We start from the raw sequence: 24,404 nt of genomic DNA on the forward strand, positions 1-24,404 counted from the left end.
GAGTTTCAATATAATTGAATTGAATGGTCCCTTGTTCCTGTGTTATGAGACAGAATAAATATAAATACCTGAACTACTTTCTATATTGATAGGTTCATAGGGTTTATAGTCAGAAGGGACCATTAGATCATCCAGCCTGACCTCCTGTGTAACACAGGCCATTCCATTTCTCCCCGTTACCCCAGCATTGAGCTCCATAACTTGTGATTGAGTAAGACCGGGTCTACACCAGGATTTTATATCATGGATCAAAGAGCAACAGGGTTAAAAGGAGCTGCAAGGATCAGCTAGTCTAACCTCTGCCGAGATGCAGGATTTGTTGTGTCTAAACCACCCCAGACAGATGAGTGTCCAGCCTCCTGTTGAAAACCTCCAGTGAAGGACTTTCCACAACCTGCCTGGGCATCTGTTCCATTGTCCTGCTGTTCTTACAGTTGGGAAGTTTATCTGAGATTAAATCAAAATCTGAATAGCTGTAGTCTGAACCCATTGCCTCTTCCCTGCCCTATGTGGCAACAGGGAACAACTTTCCTCGATCTTATTTATGGCAGCCTTTCAAGTATCTCAAGACCCCTCTCATGTCCCCCCTCAATCCTCCCTTTTCCAAACTGATCATACCCAGTTTCTTCAGCCTTTGCTTGTATGGCTTGCATTCCACCATGTTGATCGTCTTCGTCACTTGACTCTGGATCCTTTACAGTTGCTCTACACCCTTCCTATATATTGGAGACCAAAACTGGACACAGTACTCCAGCTGAGGCCTCACCGTCACCAGGAAAAGGGCTACTCTCCTCTCCCGTGACTGGCAAGCTATGACTCTGCTACTGCAAACGAAAATTGCATTTGCTCCTTTTTGCAGTAGAAAAAAAAATCTCACCCCTAAGAAATGTAGCTAGAGCAACCTAACCCTGGTATATGCAGCAAGAAGTCTACTGAAGAATTCTTCATTGAACTAGCTCTTTTCCCACAAGCTGCATGAAATCTGCCAGTAGGTATTGACATTCCTATGGCTGGAGCGCAGCTCGGACGGCACAGCGTCCTCTCCCGAAATACTGAGCAGATTCAGCAGATCCACATTGTCCCAAGCGTGGAGCCACCATGGCCAGCTGGGAAGCTGTAATGTGAGCACTCCACACCCAGCAAACGGAAAGGGGAATTTTAAAATTCTTGAACCTTTAAAGGGAGACGGGCAGAAGCTGTTCGCCTCTATGGAGGGGAGAGGCGTTGAAACTGTTCACCACGGCACTCAGGATGGGCAATGCGGGACGCCTTCCGGAGGCCAATTTCAGCGATAAAATAAACAAAAAATTTCCGTAAAAGGCCTTAAACCTCTTGTCAAGGTGGTTACATTCTGTCACTGAAACTGAGGAGTTCCGTCGTTGAAAGTGAATTTGCAGTGTGAACACTGCCACTGTTTCTTCATCAAAAACTGTTTTTTTGCAAAAAAAACTTGGTCATGTAGACAAGGCCTAAGAAACAATGATGAATAACCAGTATCCACATTTGTGTTTCCTGCTGGGGCCCAGTAAGGTTTCCCACACCACGATGAATGGTAATTAATGAGGCAGGGAATAAAATATGGAATTGAGATTAGTAAGGTCATTTGTTCATAGTTCATTTCTCTGAATTATTAAAATATCATTTTTCAGTGTGTGAAGGGCGACCAATCTGCTTCACCCATGAGAACAGCCCCCAGTAGTGCGTGCATTGACTCATGTTAACATTGTCTCTCCATCCAGATAGTTTTACTGTGACCATCACTCTGGGCATACAAAGGAAGTCACAGAAACGCGTGGTACAAGCAGGAGACACCTTCTCTCCTACTCCATGTCAGATTCCAACACAACTGAATTCACCAACCCCTCCACCTTCATCCTGCTGGGCATTCCTGGCCTGGAGGCAGCCCATGTCTGGAGCTCCATCCCCTTCTGCACCATGTACACCATCGCTGTCTTGGGGAACTTCACCATCCTGTTCATTGTGAAGAAGGAGCCAAGCCTCCATGGGCCCATGTACTATTTCCTCTGCATGCTGGCCATCACCAACCTGGTCCTGTATACTTCCACTATGCCCAAAATCCTGGCAATCTTCTGGTTCAATTCCAGGGAGATCGATTTCAGTGCCTGCCTCACCCAGATGTACTTCATTCATTGCTTCTCGGTGATGGAGTCTGGGATCTGTGTGGCCATGGCCTTGGATCGCTACGTGGCCATCTGCCATCCCCTGAGACATTCCACCATGCTAACAAACCCTGTGGTGGTCAAGATTGGCCTGGCCGTGGTGCTGCGCAGTGGCATGGTCGTACTGCCCTTTCCCTTCCTGGTAAGACAGTGGCCGTATTGCACAACCAACCTCATCCCCAACCCGTACTGCGTGCATATAGCTGTGGCGAAGCTGGCCTGCGCCGACAGCCACGTCAGTAGAAACTATGGCCTCTTTGTGACATTCGGTGTGACGGGTCTGGATGGGATTTTTATCACTGTGTCCTATACCCAGATCCTTAGGGCCATCTTCAGCCTCCCCACAAAGGATGCCCGGCTCAAGACTTTTGAAACCTGCGGCTCCCACCTCTGTGTCATTTTAGCCTTTTACATCCCACGTCTCTTCATCTCCCTCATGTGCAGATTTGCTCAGAATGTGCCCCTGCATTCCCACGTTCTCATTGCCAATGTGTACTTCTTCATGCCCCCCATGCTAAACCCCATCATCTACGGGGTGAGGACGAAACAGATCCGGGACAGGCTGCTCCGGCTCTTTACTCATAAAGGGGCCTAAAGTTTCCTTCATGTGCTCTGATTCTGAGATTGAGCTCTGCACAGAGCTGGCTGGTGACATGGTTCCAGGCCCCCTTCCCTGAATCCATGACTGGACAGTCAAAGGTACATTAAATCCTTTCCTGGCCTTACTGTGCTGTGTCAGTGTGACAAACTGAGGAATCGGTCTGCGTACAGCTCATAGGATTGCCACCATTCTAATTCTTTTTAACTGGACCTCTGAGGCTCCACGTCCTGCCCAGCCTGTTCCCCAAAGCCCTGCCCTCTGCCCCACTTCTTTCTACAAGGCAGCTTCCACTGTCCCATCTCCCTAAAGGCCCCGCTCACTTCTCTGCCTCTTCGTCTTATGCCCCACCTAAGCTCCGCCTTTACGCCCAAAGCCTCACCCTGTTGCTCGCTCCCCTCCTCTCCAACCCCATCCACTTGCTGGATCATCTCCACCGTCCTACCCTCCCTCACCCCAATCTGGGCTCCTTCTGCTGCGGGACTGGGACAGAATCTGGAGCAGCCTGGCAAGGAACCTGCAGTGAGTGCAGTGAGGAAGCAGTGCTGGGGCCGACAGGCCAGTCTGGAGTGGAGAGGGGAGCCAGGAAACCCTATAAATTCAGCTGAGCATTGGGAGCAGGACTATGCAGCAGTCAGCTGAGATTGTGCATCATACAGCGTGTGGGCCCGAAAGCTCAGCTGCAGAGTTCTGAGGGTTTGAGACCATTGTGCGGCTTATTTCCTTAGCTTTCAGCAATGGTCTCAAGTTGCAGTGGGGGAGGTCTAGGTTGCATATTAGGAAACACTATTTCACTAGGAGGGTGGTGAAACACTGGAATGGGTTACCTAGGGAGGTGGTGGAATCTCCATCCTTAGAGGTTTTTAAGGCCCAGCTTGACAAAGCCCTGCCTGGGATGATTTAGTTGGTGTTGGTCCTGCTCTGAGCAGGGGCTTGGACTAGGTGACCTCCTGACGTCTCCTCCAATCCTAATCTTCTATGATTCCGTGATTCCATGAAATTTGGCTTGTGGAACTCCTCGCCACAGTCACTATTGGAGCAAATAGCTTAACTGAATGGGATTCACAAATGGATTGGCCAGTTTTTGTGGCACCACCATTAATTAAGTTTAACTGACAACTTCAATTAGAAGACCTCATTTTCAGTTTTGTATAAGGTCAACAAATCTTTATACATTTGGACTGGAATTTCCCACACTGTGTGTCTGCTTCGGTGTGAATTGTGTTTTGAAAGTTTCAGACAAAACGGTTTGGCTAACTTTTCAAATGGAGCTAGGACAGAAGATGTCTTGTTCATGTTGAAATTTTTTTATAATTAGCACCTCCTTGCCTTACAGGAGATAAAACTCAGATAGCAACCCTTTTGTTAACAGCCATAGCCGTGAAATGCAAGAAGAGGACGTAACAGTCTCTGTGCATTAACATAGACCTGGCTCCTGAGGTCATTCAGATCTCTTGGGTGAATACCATCTGGTGCTGGTGACTTATTACTGTTATGTTTATCAATTTATTCCAAAACCTCCCCTTATCACTTCGAGGAAGGTGCTTAGCCAAATGGGATTCAGAAATGGATTGGCCATTGTATGTCGAGATGGGGGCACCACCCTTTGTTTGGGCTCTCTGACTGTGCCACTGAAATGCAGCCAGCTTGGGGTGAGAGGCCATAAGCCAGGGTCAACAGGGATTCAGACAAAAGAGAGATATTTTGGCCAGTGATACTGAAGCAAACACGTCACCAGTGGCAAGGGCCCTGGATTTTTAATGGTCATGCAGAGTGGAAAGGACCACAGAGACCTATTCTCTGTCGCATCACGCCCAGGTTGCACTGAGTTTGTTGAGCAGGTGAGTTTCTCAATGAGAGATGGGTACCTGTGAATTATGGGATGGAATCATCTTCCCTGGGAATCACCATGAAGTCGCCGTGTCCCACACCTCTTTAACGACAGCATCTGCAGCAACATCCGACGCCAAAAGCCGACTCAGGGGGTGCACCATTTGTAATATAGCTCTGTGCAATCCCAGTGGGGTTTGTTCAGCCTCTAGTGGTGAATCGATCATCTGAATGGGAATAGGCTGGAAACAAACCTGTCTGCACTTCTGTGTTCTATATCCACCTTTAGGAGTAAATGGTAAATAAGGGAACTTCCTAAAAGGAGATGGGAACTCTTGGGCTCTGGGCTGAGTCAGAGAGGAATTGGCTGCTCTGTGTATTTGTGTATATTTAATATTAGAGTTGATTATTAAGAAAAATAGAGATAATGCCTTGGCCTCCATAGGGTCTGATAGACTGTAAATGCCCAGGATGTCTGGGTCAATAGCACACAGACTGATCTGCAGAAAGATGCCTGAGGGGAGAAAAGAACAGTATCTGCAGACACATGGGGCTGTTGCTAGGAGATCAGAGATCAGTGTGATGGGTTCGGTCACAGAGATCCCCTTGGGACTGTCACCTGATGTGCTGAAATTACCTCTGAGCCAGTTTTCCCTGCCAGCTTGGGATTTCCAGAACCCTTCCTTGTTGAGCCAGACACACTAGCCTCTGCAACACAGACCCAGGGTCTGGGTGACATCCCCAAAGCTGCAGGCTTTAGCTGAAAACAGCTCAGCAGGTTACCTGTCTCCAGCACCCAGACACCCAGTGTCCAATGAGATCCAAACCCCAAATAAATCCATTTTATTCTGTATAAAGCTTATACAGGGGAAACTCATAAATTGTCCACCCTCTTTTCATTGAAGGATCTTCAAAACACTGAGCAAAGGAAAGTCTCTATGAATAAATCCCCATGATACTGATAGGTAAACTGAGGCACGGGGAGAGATGACCTTGGCGGAGGACTCACAGAGAATGACAGACAGAACCGATGGGTCCTGTCTTCACTGATGTCATCACGGTCTCTCCATGAGTCGCTGAACACATGAGAAGAAGGAAATGGACTCAGTTCTAGCAGGGCCTGTTCACTGGGTGGCGATGACAGAGTTCCCCTGGATGCAGCCTGGAACTGGGGTACCACTGAGCCCTATGGCACACCAATATGGGCCCCCCCCTCACCCGCTGAGGCTGTGATAAGATGCAATCTTCTCCAGGTCTTGCACTTACAAAGCCATACACCTTCAGGAATACACCCAGCTGCAGTTACATAAATACTTTCACGAGCTACTGCTCACCCCTCCCTCAGTGTGTACATGACAATGAACCACCCCGTGTTCCGGAGCAGATTTCCCTTTTACATTTCAAATAACACAGTTTCAGGTTGAAAAATATAAACTAATTTATTAGCTACAGAAGGATAGATTTTAAGTGATTATAAGTAATATTGTACACATCAAAGTTGATTATATAGGATATAAACAACATCACTATCTAAGTTCTCTACACTAGACAGGATTCAAATCAAGCAGTGTCTCACCCTGATGATAGAAACAGTCAACTAATTCTCCATACACAGGCTGGTAGTCCCCTTCAGCCTGGGACCACATCCCCAGTTCAGTCTTTGTTGCTAAGGTTTTTTGCAGGTGTTGGGTTGTGTGGGAATGAGGCCAAGTGATGATGTCTCTTCCACCGTTTATAGTTTCTGTCATATGGAGTGAATTTCCTTTTCCCTAGCAAATGTCCCCAACACAGTTAGTGGGAAAATACAGGCACAGGATGGAGCCCAGTATCACATGAGCTGGTCACAAGTCCTTGTATGCTTCAGTGATTCGTAGCAGGGACCATTACCCGTATCCTACATAGGATATTCACAGGAAAGTCCATCAGGTCAGGATAAGCTTCTTCCAAGTCCTATTCTGTTTCTTAATGGGCCATAGCCTTGAATTGTTCACCTACAATGTGATGGGAAGACTGAATATACTCTACCTCATGGTGTTACCCAGGAGCAAACAAGTTTGAAATACAGGTATAGTCAATAATCATAATTTTAGGTACAAAATGACGTATGCACACAAATAGCGTAATCATGTTCAGCAAATCATAACTTTTCCATTAATACTACAATCCTCCAGGCCGTGCTGAGGCTGCTGCCATCTCAAGGCTTTCAGCACCTGCGCGTCTCTCTTCTGTGTTGTCCTGTTGTAGTACATCCCTGGCCTCCTCATCTTCCTCACCCACCCGTTTGGCCTCAATGTCCCCCACCATGTCTACATCCCGGTTGCCAATCTCTGTGGGTGACCCCCCCATGTGAAACCCTATTGTATACGGGGTCAAAACCAAACAGATCTGGGAGAACGTGCTCCATATCTTCCAGCAGAACGGCATCTGAGCAGTGTGTGACTGTCTAATTTAATCGAGGGATATAAAACATTCATCACCATGGCCTCTGGCCCCTTCATGATCTGACATCACTCACCGTGGTATGTGATCATAGAACTGTCGCCATGGACTCTGAGTGGGCTTCTTATTTGCACTAGCCCTTCTGTGTCTGGGTGCCCATGTCTGGATGACACGGGCACCCAGAAACAGCAGCCAAAAAACAGACTGTCCAGGTAAAACCACGATGGGTGGAAACCACATGAAGTCTCATTTGATGCTCTGAACCTTTGTTATCCTGAAGTCTTTGGGCTTTTCCTGTACTCTTCACTCACTCACCTTGTGCTCAGGGGCCAGAGGCTGGGGCGGAGGCATCTGTCTATAAATAGGTTGGTCATTTAAGACTCTCAGCACCAAAGCAGATCTCGCCGGGACAGAAGAAGGGAGGAACTGCATTCTAGATAAAAGCCAGTTTCTACAGCTTCTCTACAGAGGGTTGGGCGTGGAAGGAATGGAACCTCCCCAGAAAACGGAACAGAGAGAGGAGGGGTTGGTCCAGCCCTTTAAAAACACAGAGACTGGATGAACCAGAAGAAGCTGGGGTAGGAGAGAGGCACAAGGGCGGCAAAGGGGACTCTTTGGTTGCAGGGCTCTGGTTGCAGGAGAGAGACAGACTCAAGCTGGAGGAGAAGTTAGGAGTTCTGCAAGGTGGCCCCTGGACACCGCAAAGGGCTCTGAACAAATCCCAGTTTCCTCCAGGGTGAAGTGGACAAAGTAATGCACTTTGGAAATCATTCCAAATATGCATATAAAATGATAGGGTCTAAATGAGTTTTTACCACTCAGGAAAGCGATCTTGGAGTTATTGTCGATAGTTTTCTGAAAACATCCATTCAATTGGCAGGAACAGTCAAAAAAGGGAACAGAATGTTGGTAATTATTAAGAAAGGGATAGATAATAAGATGGAAAATATCATAAAATCATGACTCGTGTGGAGAAAGCGTATACAGAAGTGTTATTTATGCCTTCTCATAACACAAGAACTAGGGGTCGCCAAATGAAAAGGAATTGGGGGCAGGTTTAAAACAAAAAAAAAAGGGAGCATTCCAACACACAACAAAGAGCAAATCTGTGGAACTCCTTGCCAGAGGATGTTGGGATGGTCACAACTATAACAGGTTTAAAAAAAGAACTAGATAAAATCAAAGAGGATTGGCCCATCAATGGTTATTAACCAGGATGAGCAGGGATGGTGTCCCTCGCCTCTGTTTGCCAGAAGCTAGGAATGGTTGACATGGTATGGATTCCCTCTGCAGTACTTGTCTTCCAACAGTGACCAATGCCAGGATACTGGGCTAGATGGAGCTATGATCTGGCCCAGTATGGCCATTCTTATGATCTTTTGTTCACTGAGGCAGGGAATGGTGTGCAGGTATTTTATTGTGTGTATTCGGTATCGCTTGTGCTGCCTAAAGAAAAGGAAATGTTTTCGAAACCCCATTTGCAAGGCCTGGGTCTCTTGCTTTAATAATCCTGTGCCCAGAAAAAGAGAAACTGGAAACACAGTGCGCCCAATGGGGAGCTATGGCAAGGGTGTGCTGAAGTAATGGGAGAGTCTGGGAGAGCTGAACCACGTTAGGGTGAAGAGAACTGCTTGTGGACCTCTTCACACAGGTTTGGGATCACCCAGCCCCACTTCCCTTCCACTCACAGTCCCCTACCGTCAATGAAGCAGCTTCAGGTTTGCTGTCACAGACCTGCTCAAGCGCTCATGGCTGAACACCCACTAGAATGGTGCGTTTGGGTCCCACATACTGGACCCATGTGATTTTGAGTCAGAGCAGCATTCAGGTCCTGCCTCGAGCTCTGGGTTTCTAGCTCTGGGTCTCTAGGCCCAGTCTCGGGATGCAGCTCCATAAGGTGCCTCCCTCCGGGAGCGGGGAACTGCACACCAAGCGCCAAGGCCCTGAGAGTAGTTTCCTTTGCTCTGTAGCTCGGCATGCTTTTCTCCTACGGTATAGAGGAGAATGCAGTCTTTTTCAGGACATGGATGTCTGTCTTATATAAAAATACAAATTAGGATTCAGAGAGCTCCAGTTCTATAGGTACATTGCTGTGACACTCTCTACCCCCAAAGCAAAACCCTGGCACCCCACTTTCACCGCTGTTATATAGTTGTCAAAATCTTGTACAAAATATGTCATGTGAGGAATCTATGGAAACGCCGTGGTTTGCTGCATGTGATTATCCTATCTGTGTGTCTGTATCATTTTTGCCGCTGAAGTAACAAATGTTGATGAGCTACCTGTATTTCAAATGTGTTTCCTCCTGTGGTAACTCCCACAAAATAGTTAATATCCAGTCTAGCCAGCACATTGCAAATGGATATTCGACTGGATGGCTCATCGATGAACACAATGGGCCATGGTGGAAGCTTGTCCCCATTTGTAGCCGAAATATGGGTAAAGGCCCCTGGTATGACTCATCAAAGCATGCAAGGGCATGTGACCAGCTCATGTGACACTGGACTCCATCTTGTGCCTGTACTTTTCCACTAACTGTGCTGGTATCTCGGTTTGGGACAATGAAGTTCCCTCCACATGGCAGAAGCTAGAAAAGGGGGAAGTGTTATCACCACCTGTTCTCACTCCCCGCACAAATCAACACTTTAAAACACAGCTAGAAGAAAAAAAACTTTGACTGGAGAGGTGGTCAGTGGTTGGAAAGGAGAAAGGCAGGGACCTCTTCAAAAATCCACCAATCAGAACAGTTGTGTCCTGCATACAATGAGGCAGGTGATATTGCTGAATACTTCACCAGCTTTGAGACGCTGTATGTGATTCCTATGATTCCTGATAACCACTTTAGTTGCAAAGTTAATTGGTGAAGATCTAGATATAGTCAATAAAATGCTAATTGAGAATCTTTTAGATTTTTCTAATTTCAAAGAAATATATTTGAAACAATTTCAGATTACCCCTGAAACATATAGAGTGAAACTGACAAATCCTCAGAGGGGTGCTGGTATGAGTAATGCGGAATATGTGAATAAAATGAAGGATTTGATGGGGAAGTGGGCAAGGAGCAAAGGTGTTACAAGCTTTGAAGGAATGTTTGATGTTGTTGCTCAGGAACATTTCTTAAATATATGTTAAGATGATGTAACACAGTGTCTGTGGGAGAAAAGTGTGAAAACGGTGGATGAGATGGCTTCTCTAGGTGATGATTTTGAGCAGACACAAGAATCTATTATGAATAAAGCACAGACAGAGTGTTTTACACTTGGTGGGAAGCATGTTCCTTTTTACCCCATTCCTCGATGCTCCACAGAGGGCGAGCAAACATGCAAAGTCCCCTTACATCCTTACCTCACCCTGGGCATACCAAGACACCAAAGATAAACTTAGACTGAGATCCCTACTGAACGGGACACTAAGGGAAAAGGAAAAACAGTAAATAAATACATGCCAACGTTCATAGAGGAATTGAACGACACAATGGATGTTGAACAAACCAAATTGTCCAAGGTAGAATAAAAGTACATGGAAACACCTACCTGTGATAAAAGATTTGATGATGATGTTAAATCTGATGATGCAAAGTTTTATACTAATAGTAAACCTAACAACAAAGAATTTGGTATTGATGGTAAATCCAATGAGAAGGTGTAATATGCAACACTTTGGGGAAAAGCTATTTGTCCTGCTATGAGCAGTAAACAAGAAGCCCTATGGGGATAGTGCTTCTCAGCTAACATCTGTAAAGAGGTTCAAAGCTTCTCTCAGCAGGGAAACTATAATAAACCTGGTCTGCTGTGTAAAAGGGGAAACTGAGTCACCCCACCTTATGGCATTGTTGAATATCTGTGTTGAGATATCACCAGCTGGAAAAGCACAATGGTAAACAATGCTGCACAGACATTAAGAGAGTTTTTCTAGTGACCCAGAGAAGGCACATTTTCTGACTTTTGAGATAACTAGACTGATCAACAAAGTGTTGGAGGGACACAAAACTCTGCAAGAACACCTGCGGATAACACCACAATGTTTGCAACATTTGGGAGTTGTACGGTCAATACCTATTTAAGGCCTTTGGCACACTTCCACTGCATTAGTCATTGACAAACACTCCTGCAGTAAACTAATGGGTGAGTTCTGATATTATTTGCCCCAAAGCAACACCCTTGTGTCCCCATATTTACCACGGTCATTTGATTACAATGTTTTTTAATAAAAAGTTTGTCATGTAATGTATCAATGGAAAAGTTATCATTTGCAGAACATGATCACCCTACTTGTATGCATGTATTCTTTTTGTACCTAAAGTTATGAATATTGACTATGTACCAGTATTTCAAATGTGTTTGCTCTTCGGTAACAGCCACAATGTAGTTCACATCTGTTATAAATATAAAGGGAAGGGTAAACCCCTTTAAAATCCCTCCTGGCCAGAGGAAAAATCCTCTCACCTGTAAAGGGTTAAGAAGCTAAAGGGAACATCGCTGGCACCTGACCAAAATGACCAATGAGGAGACAAGATACTTTCAAAAGCTGGGAGGAGGGAGAGAAACAAAGGGTCTGTGGCTGTCTGTATGCTTCTTTTGCCAGGGATAGAACAGGAATGGAGTCTTAGAACTTTTAGTAAGTAATCTAGCTAGGTATGTGTTAGATTATGATTTCTTTAAATGGCTGAGAAAAGAACTGTGCTGAATAGAATGACTATTCCTGTCTGTGTGTCTTTTTTGTAACTTAAGGTTTTGCCTAGAGGGATTCTCTATGTTTTGAATCTAATTACCCTGTAAGGTATCTACCATCCTGATTTTACAGGGATGATTCCTTTACTTCTATTAAAAAGTCTTCTTGTAAGAAAACTGAATGCTTTTTCATTGTTCTAAGATCCAAGGGTTTGGGTCTGTGGTCACCTATGCAAATTGGTGAGGATTTTTATCAAACCTTCCCCAGGAAGTGGGGTGCAAGGGTTGGGAGGATTTTGGGGGGAAAGACGTGTCCAAACTACGTTTGCCAGTAAACCCAGTTAAAGTTTGGTCGTGGCAGTGGAAATCCAGGGGCAAAGGATAAGATTAATTTGTACCTTGGGGAAGTTTTAACCTAAGCTGGTGAAAGTAAGCTTAGGAGGTTTTCATGCAGGTCTACACTTCTGTACCCTAGAGTTCAGAGTAGGGAAGGAACCTTGACAACATCCCATCTAGACAGTATTTTATGAGTGAACCATTCAAGGTAATGATGCATTAAGAAACACAATAGGCCCTAGAAGAAGATTATCCCCACCTGATGGATGTTCCTGCAAATGTTTGAGCCAGGATATGGATAATGGTCCCTGCTATGAATTATCGAAGCATGCAAGGGCACGTGACCAGCTCATGTGACACTGGACTCCGTCTTGTGCCTGAAATTCTCCACTAACTGCGCTGGGGGATTTTGCTTGGAAAAATGAAGTTCCCTCCACATGACAGAAGCTGTAATGGGGGAAAGTGACATTGTCACTTGGACTCACTCCCCCCACAACTCAACACCCGGAACCACCTGAGGAATAAGGGCCGAACTGGGGATGTTACCCCAAACTGAAGGGATTTCTAGCCTTTGTATGAAAGATGGGTGGGCTGTTTGTCCCATCAGGGTGAGGCACTCCATGATTCAAATCTTGTCTAGCCTATAGAACTTAGATTGATTTTGTTTATTTCTTAAGTAACCAACTTTGATGTGTTTTCTGTAACTTACGTAACTTTAGCGCCCTTGTGGCCAAGCCGGAGCCTGCTCTGCAGGCAGCTCTGGCCAAGAGACGGTGCGAGCAGGAATGCAGCAGGGAAAATCCTTCCACCCCAGGGGCACCTGTTCCAAACTCCCCAGAGTGAACACACCCACCCACCGGAAAAGTACAGGAGATATAACAAAGGGAGATATTTATTTACAGAGGGATGAGAGGAGAAAAACAACCAGGGGACGTATGGGGGAGCAGTAGAACAGGGTTGCATCCAAACCAAGGCCCCACATGCCCAGTGGGAGCACAGGCTGCCAGGGCAGACGCCCAGCAATGCGTCTGCACACAGAGTTCAGAAGTGCCGAGCAATGTTCCAGTCCAGTGGGGAGTCTTGTGTGTTCCTGGTCGTCTTCGGCGCCAGTGAACTTTCCCCAACAAACCCCTCCGGTGCCCTCTTCTGCTGCTCTCTGCAAAGCCACCCAGAGCAACCACCTCCCCACTTAACTAGCTACAGCCTCCCTCCTTAGTCCCAATGCAGAGTCACCAGCCCCAGGTCTCACAGCCCCATGCAGCTCTGGGCAGCAGTGATACTGGGTCCAGCTCCGGCCTGTCCTTCTCGGGCGATTCCTCCCTGGCACAGTGCTCCTCAGGCTCCTGTCCTGGGGTGTCCCTGATCGGCCGCCCTGTCCTTCCCAGGCTTCAGGCAGGTTCTCTCTCCTCCTTTGTCCGGGGCCTCCCAGCTGCAGCCCTTCTCTCCCCGGGCTCCAGAGCCACCCCCCGCAAGTTTCCCTCCTTTCTCTCACTGCTTCCCCTCCCCAATTGGAAAAAGATTTAAAGGGGCCATGTTCTCTAAACCCCAAGGGTTACACTTATAACAACTTAAAATCCATCTTTCTGAACTTAGTACATCTGCTTTCTATTTATTTACCTAAAACAGTGTGTTATTTGAAGTATAAAGGGAAATCTGCTCAGCAACAGGGGCTGGTGAATTGTCCTCTCCACATTGAGGGAAGGGGGCAGGGCAGTAAACTTACACTGGTCAGTCTTCCGACAAGGGCAAGACAGTACAGCTCTGAGGACCTAGGCTGGGGAGCTGGGGGAACTGGCTGGAGCCTCTCTCTTGTTGGTTCACGAGTGGCTAGTGAAAGTTTTCATGTAAGTTCAGGTGTGTGTGTCTCTGTCTGTGTATGACTGTGTAAGTGCAAGACCTGGAGGGGCTTGCTGCTTTTCACAACCTCACAGGCTGTTTCAGGTGGCACCCTACAGAAGTCCGTCACCCCCCCCCCAATGAACAGGCCCTACAACAGTATGAGTCCATTTCCCACTTATCATGCCCTCAGTTACTGATGGAGAAACCATTTTTATGGCAGAGAACTCAGAACTCCTGGGTCTGTCATTCTCTGTTTGATTTTGGCCAAGTCATGTCTCCCTGTACCTCAGTTTAGCTATGGATATAATGCGGATGTGTACATAGTGATTTTCGTTTGCTAGCCCTTTTGAAGATCCTTCAATGACAGGTTTCAGAGTAGCAGCCGTGTTAGTCTGTATCCACAAAAGGAAAGGAGGAGCTGTAGCGCATTAAAGCTTATGCTCAAATAAATGTGTTACTCTCTAAGATGCCACAAGTCCTCCTGTTCAAAGAAAGGTTCTACGTGGTGTGATAATAGTAACTGATGAGAATTACTGATCTCTGATACCGTAGCGAAAATCCCTTGTGCCTCCAGAAAGCGTTCGTGTCTCCCCTCAGTCATCTTTCTCCAGGTCCGTCTGTTGACTATCTACCCATCGCTCCTGGGCATTTCGACAGCATCAGACCCTACGAGACCGAGTCACTTTCCCTAGGTTTCTTAGTAATCAACTATAATTTTTAATTATACACAAATACACAGAGCAGCCAATTCCCCTCTGACTCAGTGGAGAGCCCAAGAGTTCTCATCTCCCTTTGGGAAGTTCCCACAATTATTGGTTGTTGTTGAAGCTGAATAACAAACACAGAAGTACAGACATGGAAACAGAGACATGAGCTAGAGAGTGTCTGGTCTCCAGCCTGTTTCCATCCAGATGCTGCTTCTCCCCTAGAGGCTGAGCAAACCCCCCTGGGACTGCACAGAGCTATAGAATAAACAATGCACAGTGCTGTCAGCTCTCCGTGTGGGATGTTGCTGCAGATGCTGGGATGAGAGAAGTGTGGGACACGGATACATGAGGAGGATCCCCAGCAAAGACAATTCCATCTCAGAAATCACAGGTACCATCTCTTTCAGTTCGACAAACCAAGTGCAATGTATGCATGATGGGATAGAGAATAGGTCTGAATTCATTTCTGCTCCGCACAGCCGCTATACATCCCAGGCCCCTTGCCACAGGTGCTGAATTTCCACTAGTACCATGAGCCAAAATGCCCCTCTTTTGCTCTTTTGCTCTTTGCTGTGACCCTCGGTGATGGCTCCAGCCCTAAGGTGGCTTCATTTCCATCACACAGTGGATCCTTCAGGACGAAAGTTGTTAGTCGACGTCCAGTACAAGGCCAGAATCGGAGGCCATGGGCCGTAGTTTGCTCAGGTCCCAGTGAAGCGCTGTGGCATCCCCGCTGTTGTGTTTTAAGTGTAGACGAGCCCTCAAGCAGATCATCCAGGAAAACATCCAGTCTGGAGTAAGAACTGAGAAAAAACCTCAGGGTCCAGCTGTGTGTTAATGCACAGATGCCGCCACCTCCTCCCCTTGCAATTTAGGGCTTTGGCTGTTAACAGGGTGGTGTGGGGGGTGGGTGTTACCAGACTTTCTCTGCTGAAAAGCATGGAGGAGCTACGGCTCCTCACGTGCTTAAATATGACAATTGTTCAACATGGGCAAGACATCTTCTCCCTTAGCTTCATGCTAGAAGTGGGCTGAACTCTTATGCCTGATACTTTCAAAATTAAATTCAGCCGGAAGTAGACACCCTGCTTTGCAAATTTCAGGTACATGGCTGGTAAAGGTATATGCAATTGAAAATGAAGTCTTGTAAGTCAAGGTGTCTGACAGACTTAACTATGCCATTAAAACTATGGAGGAACATTGCCACGTAGATCAAGAGGCAATGGGTATGAACTACAGCATGGCAGATTTAGATTTAATCTCAGATAAACTTCCCAACTGTAAGAACAGGAGGACAATGGAATATAAAATCCTAGTGTCGACCAGGTCTTACTCAAGCAAAAGTTATGGGGCTCAGTACTGGGGTAACTGGGTGAAATTTAAATCCCTGTTGTCAAGGTTCCTCCCCCACTCTGAACTCTAGGGTACAGATGTGGGGACCTGCATGAAAACCTCCTAAGCTTACTTTTACCAGCTTAGGTTAAAACTTCCCCAAGGTACAAATTAATTTTATCCTTTGTCCTTGGAATATCCACTGCCACCACCAAACTCTAACTGGGTTTACTGGGAAACGTAGTTTGGACAGGTCTTTCCCCCAAAATCCTCCCAACCCTTGCATCCCACTTCCTGGGAAAGATTTGGTAAAAATCCTCACCAATTTGCATAGGTGACCACAGACCCAAACCCTTGGATCTGAGAACAATGAAAAAGCATGCCATTTTCTTACAAGAAGAATTTTAATAGAAATAGAAGTAAATAGAAGTAAAGGAATCACCTCTATAAAATCAGGATGGTAGATACCTTACAGGGTAGATTCAGGGGAATTAGATTCAAAACATAGAGAATCCCTCTAGGCAAAACCTTAAGTTACAAAAAAGACACACAGACAGGAATAGTCATTCTATTCAGCACAGCTCTTTTCTAAGCCATTAAAAGAAATCATAATCTAACACATACCTAGCTAGATTACTTCCTAAAAGTTCTTAGACTCCATTCCTGTTCTATCCCCGGCAAAAGCAGCATACCGATAGACACAGACCCTTTGTTTCTCTCCCTCCTCCCAGCTTTTGAAAATATCTTGTCTCCTCATTGGTCATTCTGGTCAGGTGCCAGCGAGGTTACCTTTAGCTTCTTAACCCTTTACAGGTGAGAGGATTTTTCCTCTGGCCAGGAGGGATTTTAAAGGAGTTTACCCTTCCCTTTATATTTATGACACCTGTGTAATCCAGGAGGTCAGACTGGATGATCTGATGGTCCCTTCTGATTTTGAAGCCTATGAATTTATTGATATATAAAATAGTTCAGGCAATGGCCAATGGCCAATCCATTTGTGAATCACATTCAGCTAAGCTTTTTGCTCCAATAATATCTGTGGCAAGTAGTTCCACAGGCCAAATATGGGTTGTATATACAGTTTTCCTTTATGAATTGTCTATGTTCAGACTTTCAATGTAATTGAATGTTCCCTTGTTCGTGTGTTGTCTGACAGAATACATATAAATGCATGAACTACTTTCTATATACCTAGGGAGGTGGTAGAAATACCTAGGGAGGTGGTAGAATCTCCTTCCTTAGAGGTTTTTAAGGTCAGGCTTGACAAAGCCCTGGCTGGGATGATTTAACTGGGAATTGGTCCTGCTTTGAGCAGGGGGTTGGACTAGATGACCTTCTGGGGTCCCTTCCAACCCTGATATTCTATGATTCTATGATTCTATATCAATAGATTAATAGGCGTCAAAATCAGAAGGGACCGTCAGATCATGTGGTCTTTTATATCATGGAATCAAAGAGTGATAGGATTACAAGGGGGCTACAATGATCAGCTAGTCTAACCCCCTGCCAAGATGCAGGATTTGTTGTGACTAAACCATCCAAGACAGATAACTATCCAGCCTCCTGTTGAAAACCTCTAGTGAAGGACTTTCCACTACCTGCCTGAGCATCAGTTCCATTGGCCTCTTGTTCTCACAGTTGGGAAGTTTATCAGAGATTAAATCTAAATCTGCCATGCTGTAGTTTGAACCCATTGCCTCTTGATCTATGTGGCTATGTTCCTCCGCATCTTTAATGGCAGCCTTTCAAGTATCTCAAGACTGTTGTCATATCCCCCCTTAATCCTCCCTTTTCCATACTAAACATAACCTTTTCCTTTGGCCTTTGCTCGTATGGCTTGCATTCCATCCTGTGGATCATCTTTCTCACTCTCCTTTGGAACCTTCTCAGTTTCTCTACATCCCTCCTATATATTGGAAACCCAAACTGGACACAATACTCCAGCTGAGGCCTCACCATGACCAAGAAAAGGGCTACTCTCCCACCCCCCCGCCGTGACTGGCAAGCTATGCCTCTACTAATGCAAATGAAAATTGCTTTTGTTCTTTTTTGCAATTGAAAAAAAAAAACCACACCCCTGAAAGATGTAGCTAGAGCAACCTAACCCTGGTATATACAGCATGAGGTCTACCAAAGAATTCTTCATCGACCTAGCTACCACCTCTCGGAGAGGTGGATTAACTTCACTGACAGGAGTACCCCCACTGAAGTACCCACAGGGCTCTTGGTGGTGGAAATGGGTCACTGTTGAGGATAACATCCACCTTCCTAGAAAAACAGCAGGTCTGTGGCACATCACCACAGATACTGTTTGCCTCCCTTGCCTTCTGGTATGCGTACCTCAGCTCCTTCCCCTTGCTGTGTCCTGATCATAGCTCTTTTCCCACAAGCTGCACAAAATCTGCCCCATAGGTATTGACGTTCCTACAGCTGGAGTGCATCTGGGAACGCACAGCCTCCTCTCCCCAAATACTGAGCAGATCCAGCAGATCCACAGTGGCCCAAGCTCTGAGCCACCATGGCCAACTAGGAAAGTGTGATGTGAGCACTCCACACCCAGCAAACAGGAAGGGGAATTTCAATTTTTCCGAGACTTTAAACAGGGACGGGCGGAAGCTGTTCACCTGGATTGGTGAGGCCTCATCTGGAGTACTGTGTCCAGTTTTGGGCCCCACACTACAAGAAGGATGTGGATAAATTGGAGAGAGTCCAGCAAAGGGCAACAAAAATGATTAGGGGTCTGGAACACATGACTTATGAGAAGAGGCTGAGGGAGCTGGGATTGTTTAATCTGCAGAAGAGAAGAATGAGGGGGGATTTGATAGCTGCTTTCAACTCCCTGAAAGGGGGTTCCAAAGAGGATGGCTCTAGACTGTTCTCAATGGTAGCAGATGACAGAACGAGGAGTAATGGTCTCAAGTTGCAGTGGGGGAGGTTTAGATTGGATATTAGGAAAAACTTTTTCACTATGAGGGTGGTGAAACACTGGAATGCCAGGTTTCAGAGTAGCAGCCGTGTTAGTCTGTATTCGCAAAAAGAAAAGGAGTACTTGTGGCACCTTATAGACTAACCAATTTATTTGAGCATGAGCTTTCGTGAGCTACAGCTCACTTCATCAGATGCATGCGTTACCTAGGGAGGTGGTAGAATCTCCTTCCTTAGAGGTTTTTAAGGTCAGGCTTGACAAAGCCCTGGCTGGGATGATTTAACTGGGAATTGGTCCTGCTTCGAGCAGGGGGTTGGACTAGATGACCTTCTGGGGTCCCTTCCAACCCTGATATTCTATGATTCTATGATTCTGTGGAGGGGAGAGGAGTTGAAACTGTTCACCAGAGCACTCAGGATGGGCAATGTGGGATGCCTTGTGGAGTCCAGTTACAGAGATAAAAACAAGCAAAAGTGTCTACACTGGCAATTTGCCAACAAAACTTTTGCATAAAACTCTTCCCAAGGTGGTTATTTTCTGACACTGAAACTGAGGACTTCTACCACTGAAAGTGGCTTTGCAGTGTGTACACCCCCACTGTTTCCTTGGCTAAATCTACTTATTTGCGAAAAAAACATGGTAGTGTAGACAAGGCCTAAGGAACACTGATGGATAACCAGTATCCACACTTCTATTTCCTTCTGGTGCTTAGTAAGATTTCCCGCACCATGGAGTGTAGGAATTATTGATCAGGGAGCACCATAAAATATGGAATTGGCATTAGTAGGGTAAGTTCTTCATAATTCATTTCTCTGAATAATGAAAATGTCATTCTTCAGTGTGTCAAGAGCGACCAATCTGCTTCCCCCATGAGAACAGCCTCCATGCAGTGTCTCATATTCACATTGTCTCTTCATCCAGGTATATGTGCTGCGACCATCACCCTAGACCCTGGGCACATACAGGAAGTCAGGGGAACATATGCTACATGCAAGAGACACTGTTCTGCCTCAGAGTTGGACACCTTCTCCCCTACTCCATGTCAGATTCCAACACAACCCACTTCACCAACCCCTCCACCTTCATCCTTCTGGGCATTCCTGGGCTGGAGGCGGCCCATGTCTGGATCTCCATCCCCTTCTGCACCATGTATGTCATAGCCGTCTTTGGGAACTTCACCATCCTGTTCATTGTGAAGGTGGAACCAAGCCTCCATGAGCCCATGTACTATTTCCTCTGCATGCTGGCCGTCACTGATCTGGTCCTGTCCACATCCACCCTGCCTAAAATGCTAAGCATCTTCTGGTTCAATTCCAGGGAGATCCATTTCAGTGCCTGCCTCACCCAGATGTACTTCATTCTCATCTCATCTGTGTTGGAGTCTGGGATCCTCATAGCCATGGCTCTGGATCGCTACGTGGCCATCTGCCATCCCCTGAGACATTCCACCACCCTGACAAACGCCATGGTGGCCAAAATCGGCCTGGCCGTGCTGCTCCGTGGCATCATAGTCATACTGCCCTTTCCCATCCTAGCGAGGCTGTGGCCATATTGCAGAACCAACGTCATCCCCCAGCCCTACTGCGCACACATAGCCATGGTGAGCCTGGCCTGCGCCGACACCCGTGTTAGTAGTTACTACGGCCTCTTTGTGTTATTCTTTGTGATGGGTCTGGATGGGATTTTTATTGCCGTATCCTATACCCAGATCCTCAGGGTCATCTTCATCCTCCCCACAAAAGATGCATGGGACAAGACTTTGGGGACCTGCGGCTCTCACCTTTTTGTCATTTTAGCCTTTTACATCCCAAGTCTCATCATGTCCCTCATGCACAGATTTGCCCAAAATGTGCCCCTGCATTTCCACGTTCTCATTGGCAATGTGTACCTCTTCATGCCCCCCATGTTAAACCCCATAATCTATGGGGTGAGGACGAAACAGATCCGGGACAGGCTGCTCCGGCTCTTTACTCATACAGGGGCCTGAAGTTTTCTGCTGGTGCTCTGGCTCTCAGACCAAGATCTGGACAGACCTGGCTGGTGAAATGGTGCTAGGACCCCTTCTCTGAATCACTGACTGGACAGTCAAAGTGACATTAAACCCTTTCCTGGCATTTCCGTGCTGTGTCAGTGTAACAAACTGAGTAATCTTTTTTGTGTACAACTCATTCTCCCATAGGATCACCACCTTTCTAATTGCTTTTAACTGGATCTCTGAGGCCCCACACCCAGCCCTGCCTATTACCCAAGGCCCTGCTCCCTGCCCCACCTCTTTCCACAAGGCCGCTTCCCCTCTCCCACCTATTCCCCAAGGCCCCGCTCTGTTCTCAACATCTTCTCCCAGAGCCCCACCCCTGTTACTCACTCCCCTCCTCTCCAACCCCATCCACTTGCTGGATCATCTGCATCTTCCTCCTCCCCAGCCTGGGCTCCCTCTGCCCCGGGACTGGGACAGGACCTGCTGCAGGCTGGCAAGGACCCTGCAGGGAGGATGCAGCAGGCCGGCCAGTCCGAAGCAGAGGGGGAAGCTAGGAAACCATATAAAATCAGCTGTGGGTTAGGAGCAGGGCTGAGAGGCAGGCAGCCGAGACTGTGCATCATTCAGCATGTGGGCCCGAAAGCTCAGCTGCAAAGTCCTGAGGGCAGAGACCATCGTGTGGCTCATTTCCTTAGCTTTCAGCAAAAGTCTCAAGTTGCAGTGGGGGAGGTCTAAGTTGGATATTAGGAAACACTATTTCACTGGGAGGGTGGTGAAGCACTGGAATGGATTCCTTAAGGAGGTGGTTAAATCTCCTTATTTAGAAGTATTTAAGGCCTGGCTTGATAACGCCCTGGCTGTGATGATTTAGTTGGGGATCGGTCCTGCTTTGAGCAGGGGGTTGGACTAGATCACCTCCTGAGGTCCCTTCCAACCCTGATATTCTATGATTCTATGATTTGTTCCTTCTGGCTGGGGGCCTGTGTTAGGGGGCTTATTCCTTCACCCACTTACTTCCCTGGTCCTTCTCGCATGAACAGAGAGCAACAATACCTGAAGTCCAAAGGTGCAAACAATTAGATGTTTATTGGGGTGAACTTCCAGCAAGCATGATTCCAGTTTCCTTCCTTAGTATCCTCCTTCCCAGCTCTGACACCACAGAGCCTTACACCTGTGTCCCTGTTCCCATTCCTACCCTTAGCCAAACATGATTCCAACTTCCTTACTCCCATTCCCTGTTCCCATTTCCCCCTTTAGCAAAACATGATTCCAATTTTCTTACCCCCATTCCCTGCTCCCATTTCCCACAACCACATGCCCACGCCCACCCACACCAACATGCCCAGTCACTTCCTCATTGACTACAGACTATATAGTAAAACTTGAGTTCTGCTTAGCTATACCTTAACCAATCATTTTCCTGAAATTTAACTAACCAATCCTAACATATTGTAACATGATTATGTAACCAATTATATCCCACCACCTCAATTAGTTTACACCCAGCAAAATTAATTCTACAGCAGACAGGAACAATCACAGAACCAGACAGAGATTACACAGACAAACAATAGCAAAGTGGGAACTATAATGACAAACCAATACAGAAGTGAGGATTTCACATCCCAGCTATTGATAAGTGAGTTCTTGCCAGACAGGATGCTCTCAAACTAAGTTTCCTTTTACATTTTCTAGGCACTTCCCTTTCTCTGGAGGTGATAGGAATACAATCCTGTCCTGATAGTGCCTGACAGCCCAATAGCACCTTATTTCAGTGTGACTAGTTTGGAATGTGAGGAGGTGACCGGTCGCTTCCCAGCTTATGGCTGCCTCTGCTGCTTAGCCAAAGGCCTGAGCCTAAGAACAGGGCCTCAGACGGTCACAGTAAGAGAAGGCCCTTACACCGGCAGACAGTGATTTTGATTCTTTCTATTATACCTCTATCACTAGCCAAGTTGTTGGGAACACTGGGGCATGGCCACTAGGTAACTCGAGGGGATGGAAGACCACGAGTGTCGATGAAGCCCCCTCGCAGAAGGCCCCGTGTCCTTGCCCCCCCCCCCCCTGCCTGGAGGCATTCGCAGCAGCTCTGCGTACTAGGCCCAAGTGTCCTTGGCCCCCCCGCCTGGAGGCACACACAGCAGTTATGCTGAGAATCTGCAACAGTATGTTGCAGAGTCAGACTGCCTGAAACTAAGCAAGGCCAAACAGGGGAGATATGGAAGAACAATGCTGAATAAAGCAGCTTTATGTATAGTTTAACAAATAATACAGAGAATCAGGGAACTAGCTGGGAACTGGATTGGCTGGCTAGATGGATACTTGGGGCAGCTTGCTATTGGATAAGTATGCTGAGAAAAAGGATGTATAAAAGCCTGTGTAACTTCCTGCTCTGTTGTGCAGGATTTGAGATTTTATTCTCCCTGTACCTTTTTGCAGCTGCAAATAAACTTTTCTGCTTCTCCACCCCGTTATGATTATTGGGTGTAGCACACCGGGTAACGAACCAACTCAAGCTGTTGTTCAGCCTCTCGGCACTGGGTGCCAGCAACAAAGTGATAAGAATACACCTAAATTCTTAGAGTCTAGGCCTTTACAGACAGGCCTGAATATCTATATCCTAACAGCCTATAGCTGGCAGAGTCCCAACAGTAGGCATGGCTGGGAGCCCTTTGCCCTGAGCCAGGCCTCGGGGTCAGGGTAAGGGATCAGCTTTGAAGCTAGGAAGACAACAGCTGAGAGAGGTGGAGGGATCAGCCCCTGAGTTAGCTGGGAAGGCGGATGCTGGGCAGAGGCCAGGGTGGCCGCGGTTGCTCACACGGAGGGAGATGAATGGCACAGCTACCACTATCCATCCTTTTCCACGGCACCTTATGTGGAACGACAGAGCACCCACTGAAGCTGAACGGTGAAGCTGAGTCTAACTTATGCTCTGCATGATGCTTTTGATCACTACATCTGGAAGTTCTTTAATTAGGCTGCTCGGCAGCATTATCCCCAGGGATAAGTCGGTGGCAGAGCTGGGAATAGAAACCAGGAGTGCTGACTCCCCCCACCACCCCGCACCAGTGCTCTGGCCATGAACCGGCATTGCTCCTCCGTGTTCTGTAAGAAACAGTGGGGCTATTTGTGTGCTGTGATCAGTGGAGTTTTCATCCTTCTTAAAGGGGATAATTTATTAAAGGAAGAGCTAAAAACTACAGACACAAAACCAGGTTTCTCTACAGTTCAGGGTTCTGCCTTGTCTTGCGCGTTTACCAGGGACCAGACGCTGCTGGAACTCTACAGAGCGCATACAGGCCAACGACGTGCTGAAAGGAGCCACATCAGGGCAGTGTGTGACTCTGCAGCCCTGGGTAGGGCCTTTCGTTAGCAGCACACTAGACATAACAAATGATCATCTCCATTCAATGCAGAGAGAATGTGCCCAAGGTCACCAGCGCATCTAGGGAAGAGCTGGGACGCTTCACTCCCAGCTCCCTGGTCTCTGCAGATGCTTTATCTCTAGTTAAACGTCTTGGGCCAAATCCTCAGCTGGTGTCAGTGGGAGCAGCCCCACTGAAATCAGG

At 46.8% G+C, this 24,404-nt stretch overlaps 2 protein-coding genes across 2 annotated transcripts; both read left to right on the forward strand.

Annotated features, from left to right (window-relative positions):
* Positions 1–1,827: 1,827 nt before the first annotated feature.
* On the forward strand, positions 1,828–2,775 carry LOC140912787 (olfactory receptor 52R1-like). The gene has a single exon (XM_073347880.1). The coding sequence runs from the start codon at positions 1,828–1,830 to the stop codon at positions 2,773–2,775; it is 948 nt and encodes a 315-aa protein (XP_073203981.1).
* A 17,121-nt stretch (positions 2,776–19,896) lies between these two features.
* LOC140912830 (olfactory receptor 52M1-like) lies at positions 19,897–20,844 on the forward strand. Its single transcript, XM_073348013.1, has one exon. It carries the CDS (start codon positions 19,897–19,899, stop codon positions 20,842–20,844), a length of 948 nt encoding a protein of 315 aa, XP_073204114.1.
* The last annotated feature ends 3,560 nt before the right edge of the window (positions 20,845–24,404 follow it).

The sequence above is a fragment of the Lepidochelys kempii genome, chromosome 1, assembly GCF_965140265.1.
Source record: "Lepidochelys kempii isolate rLepKem1 chromosome 1, rLepKem1.hap2, whole genome shotgun sequence".
Lineage (NCBI taxonomy): Eukaryota > Metazoa > Chordata > Testudines > Cheloniidae > Lepidochelys > Lepidochelys kempii.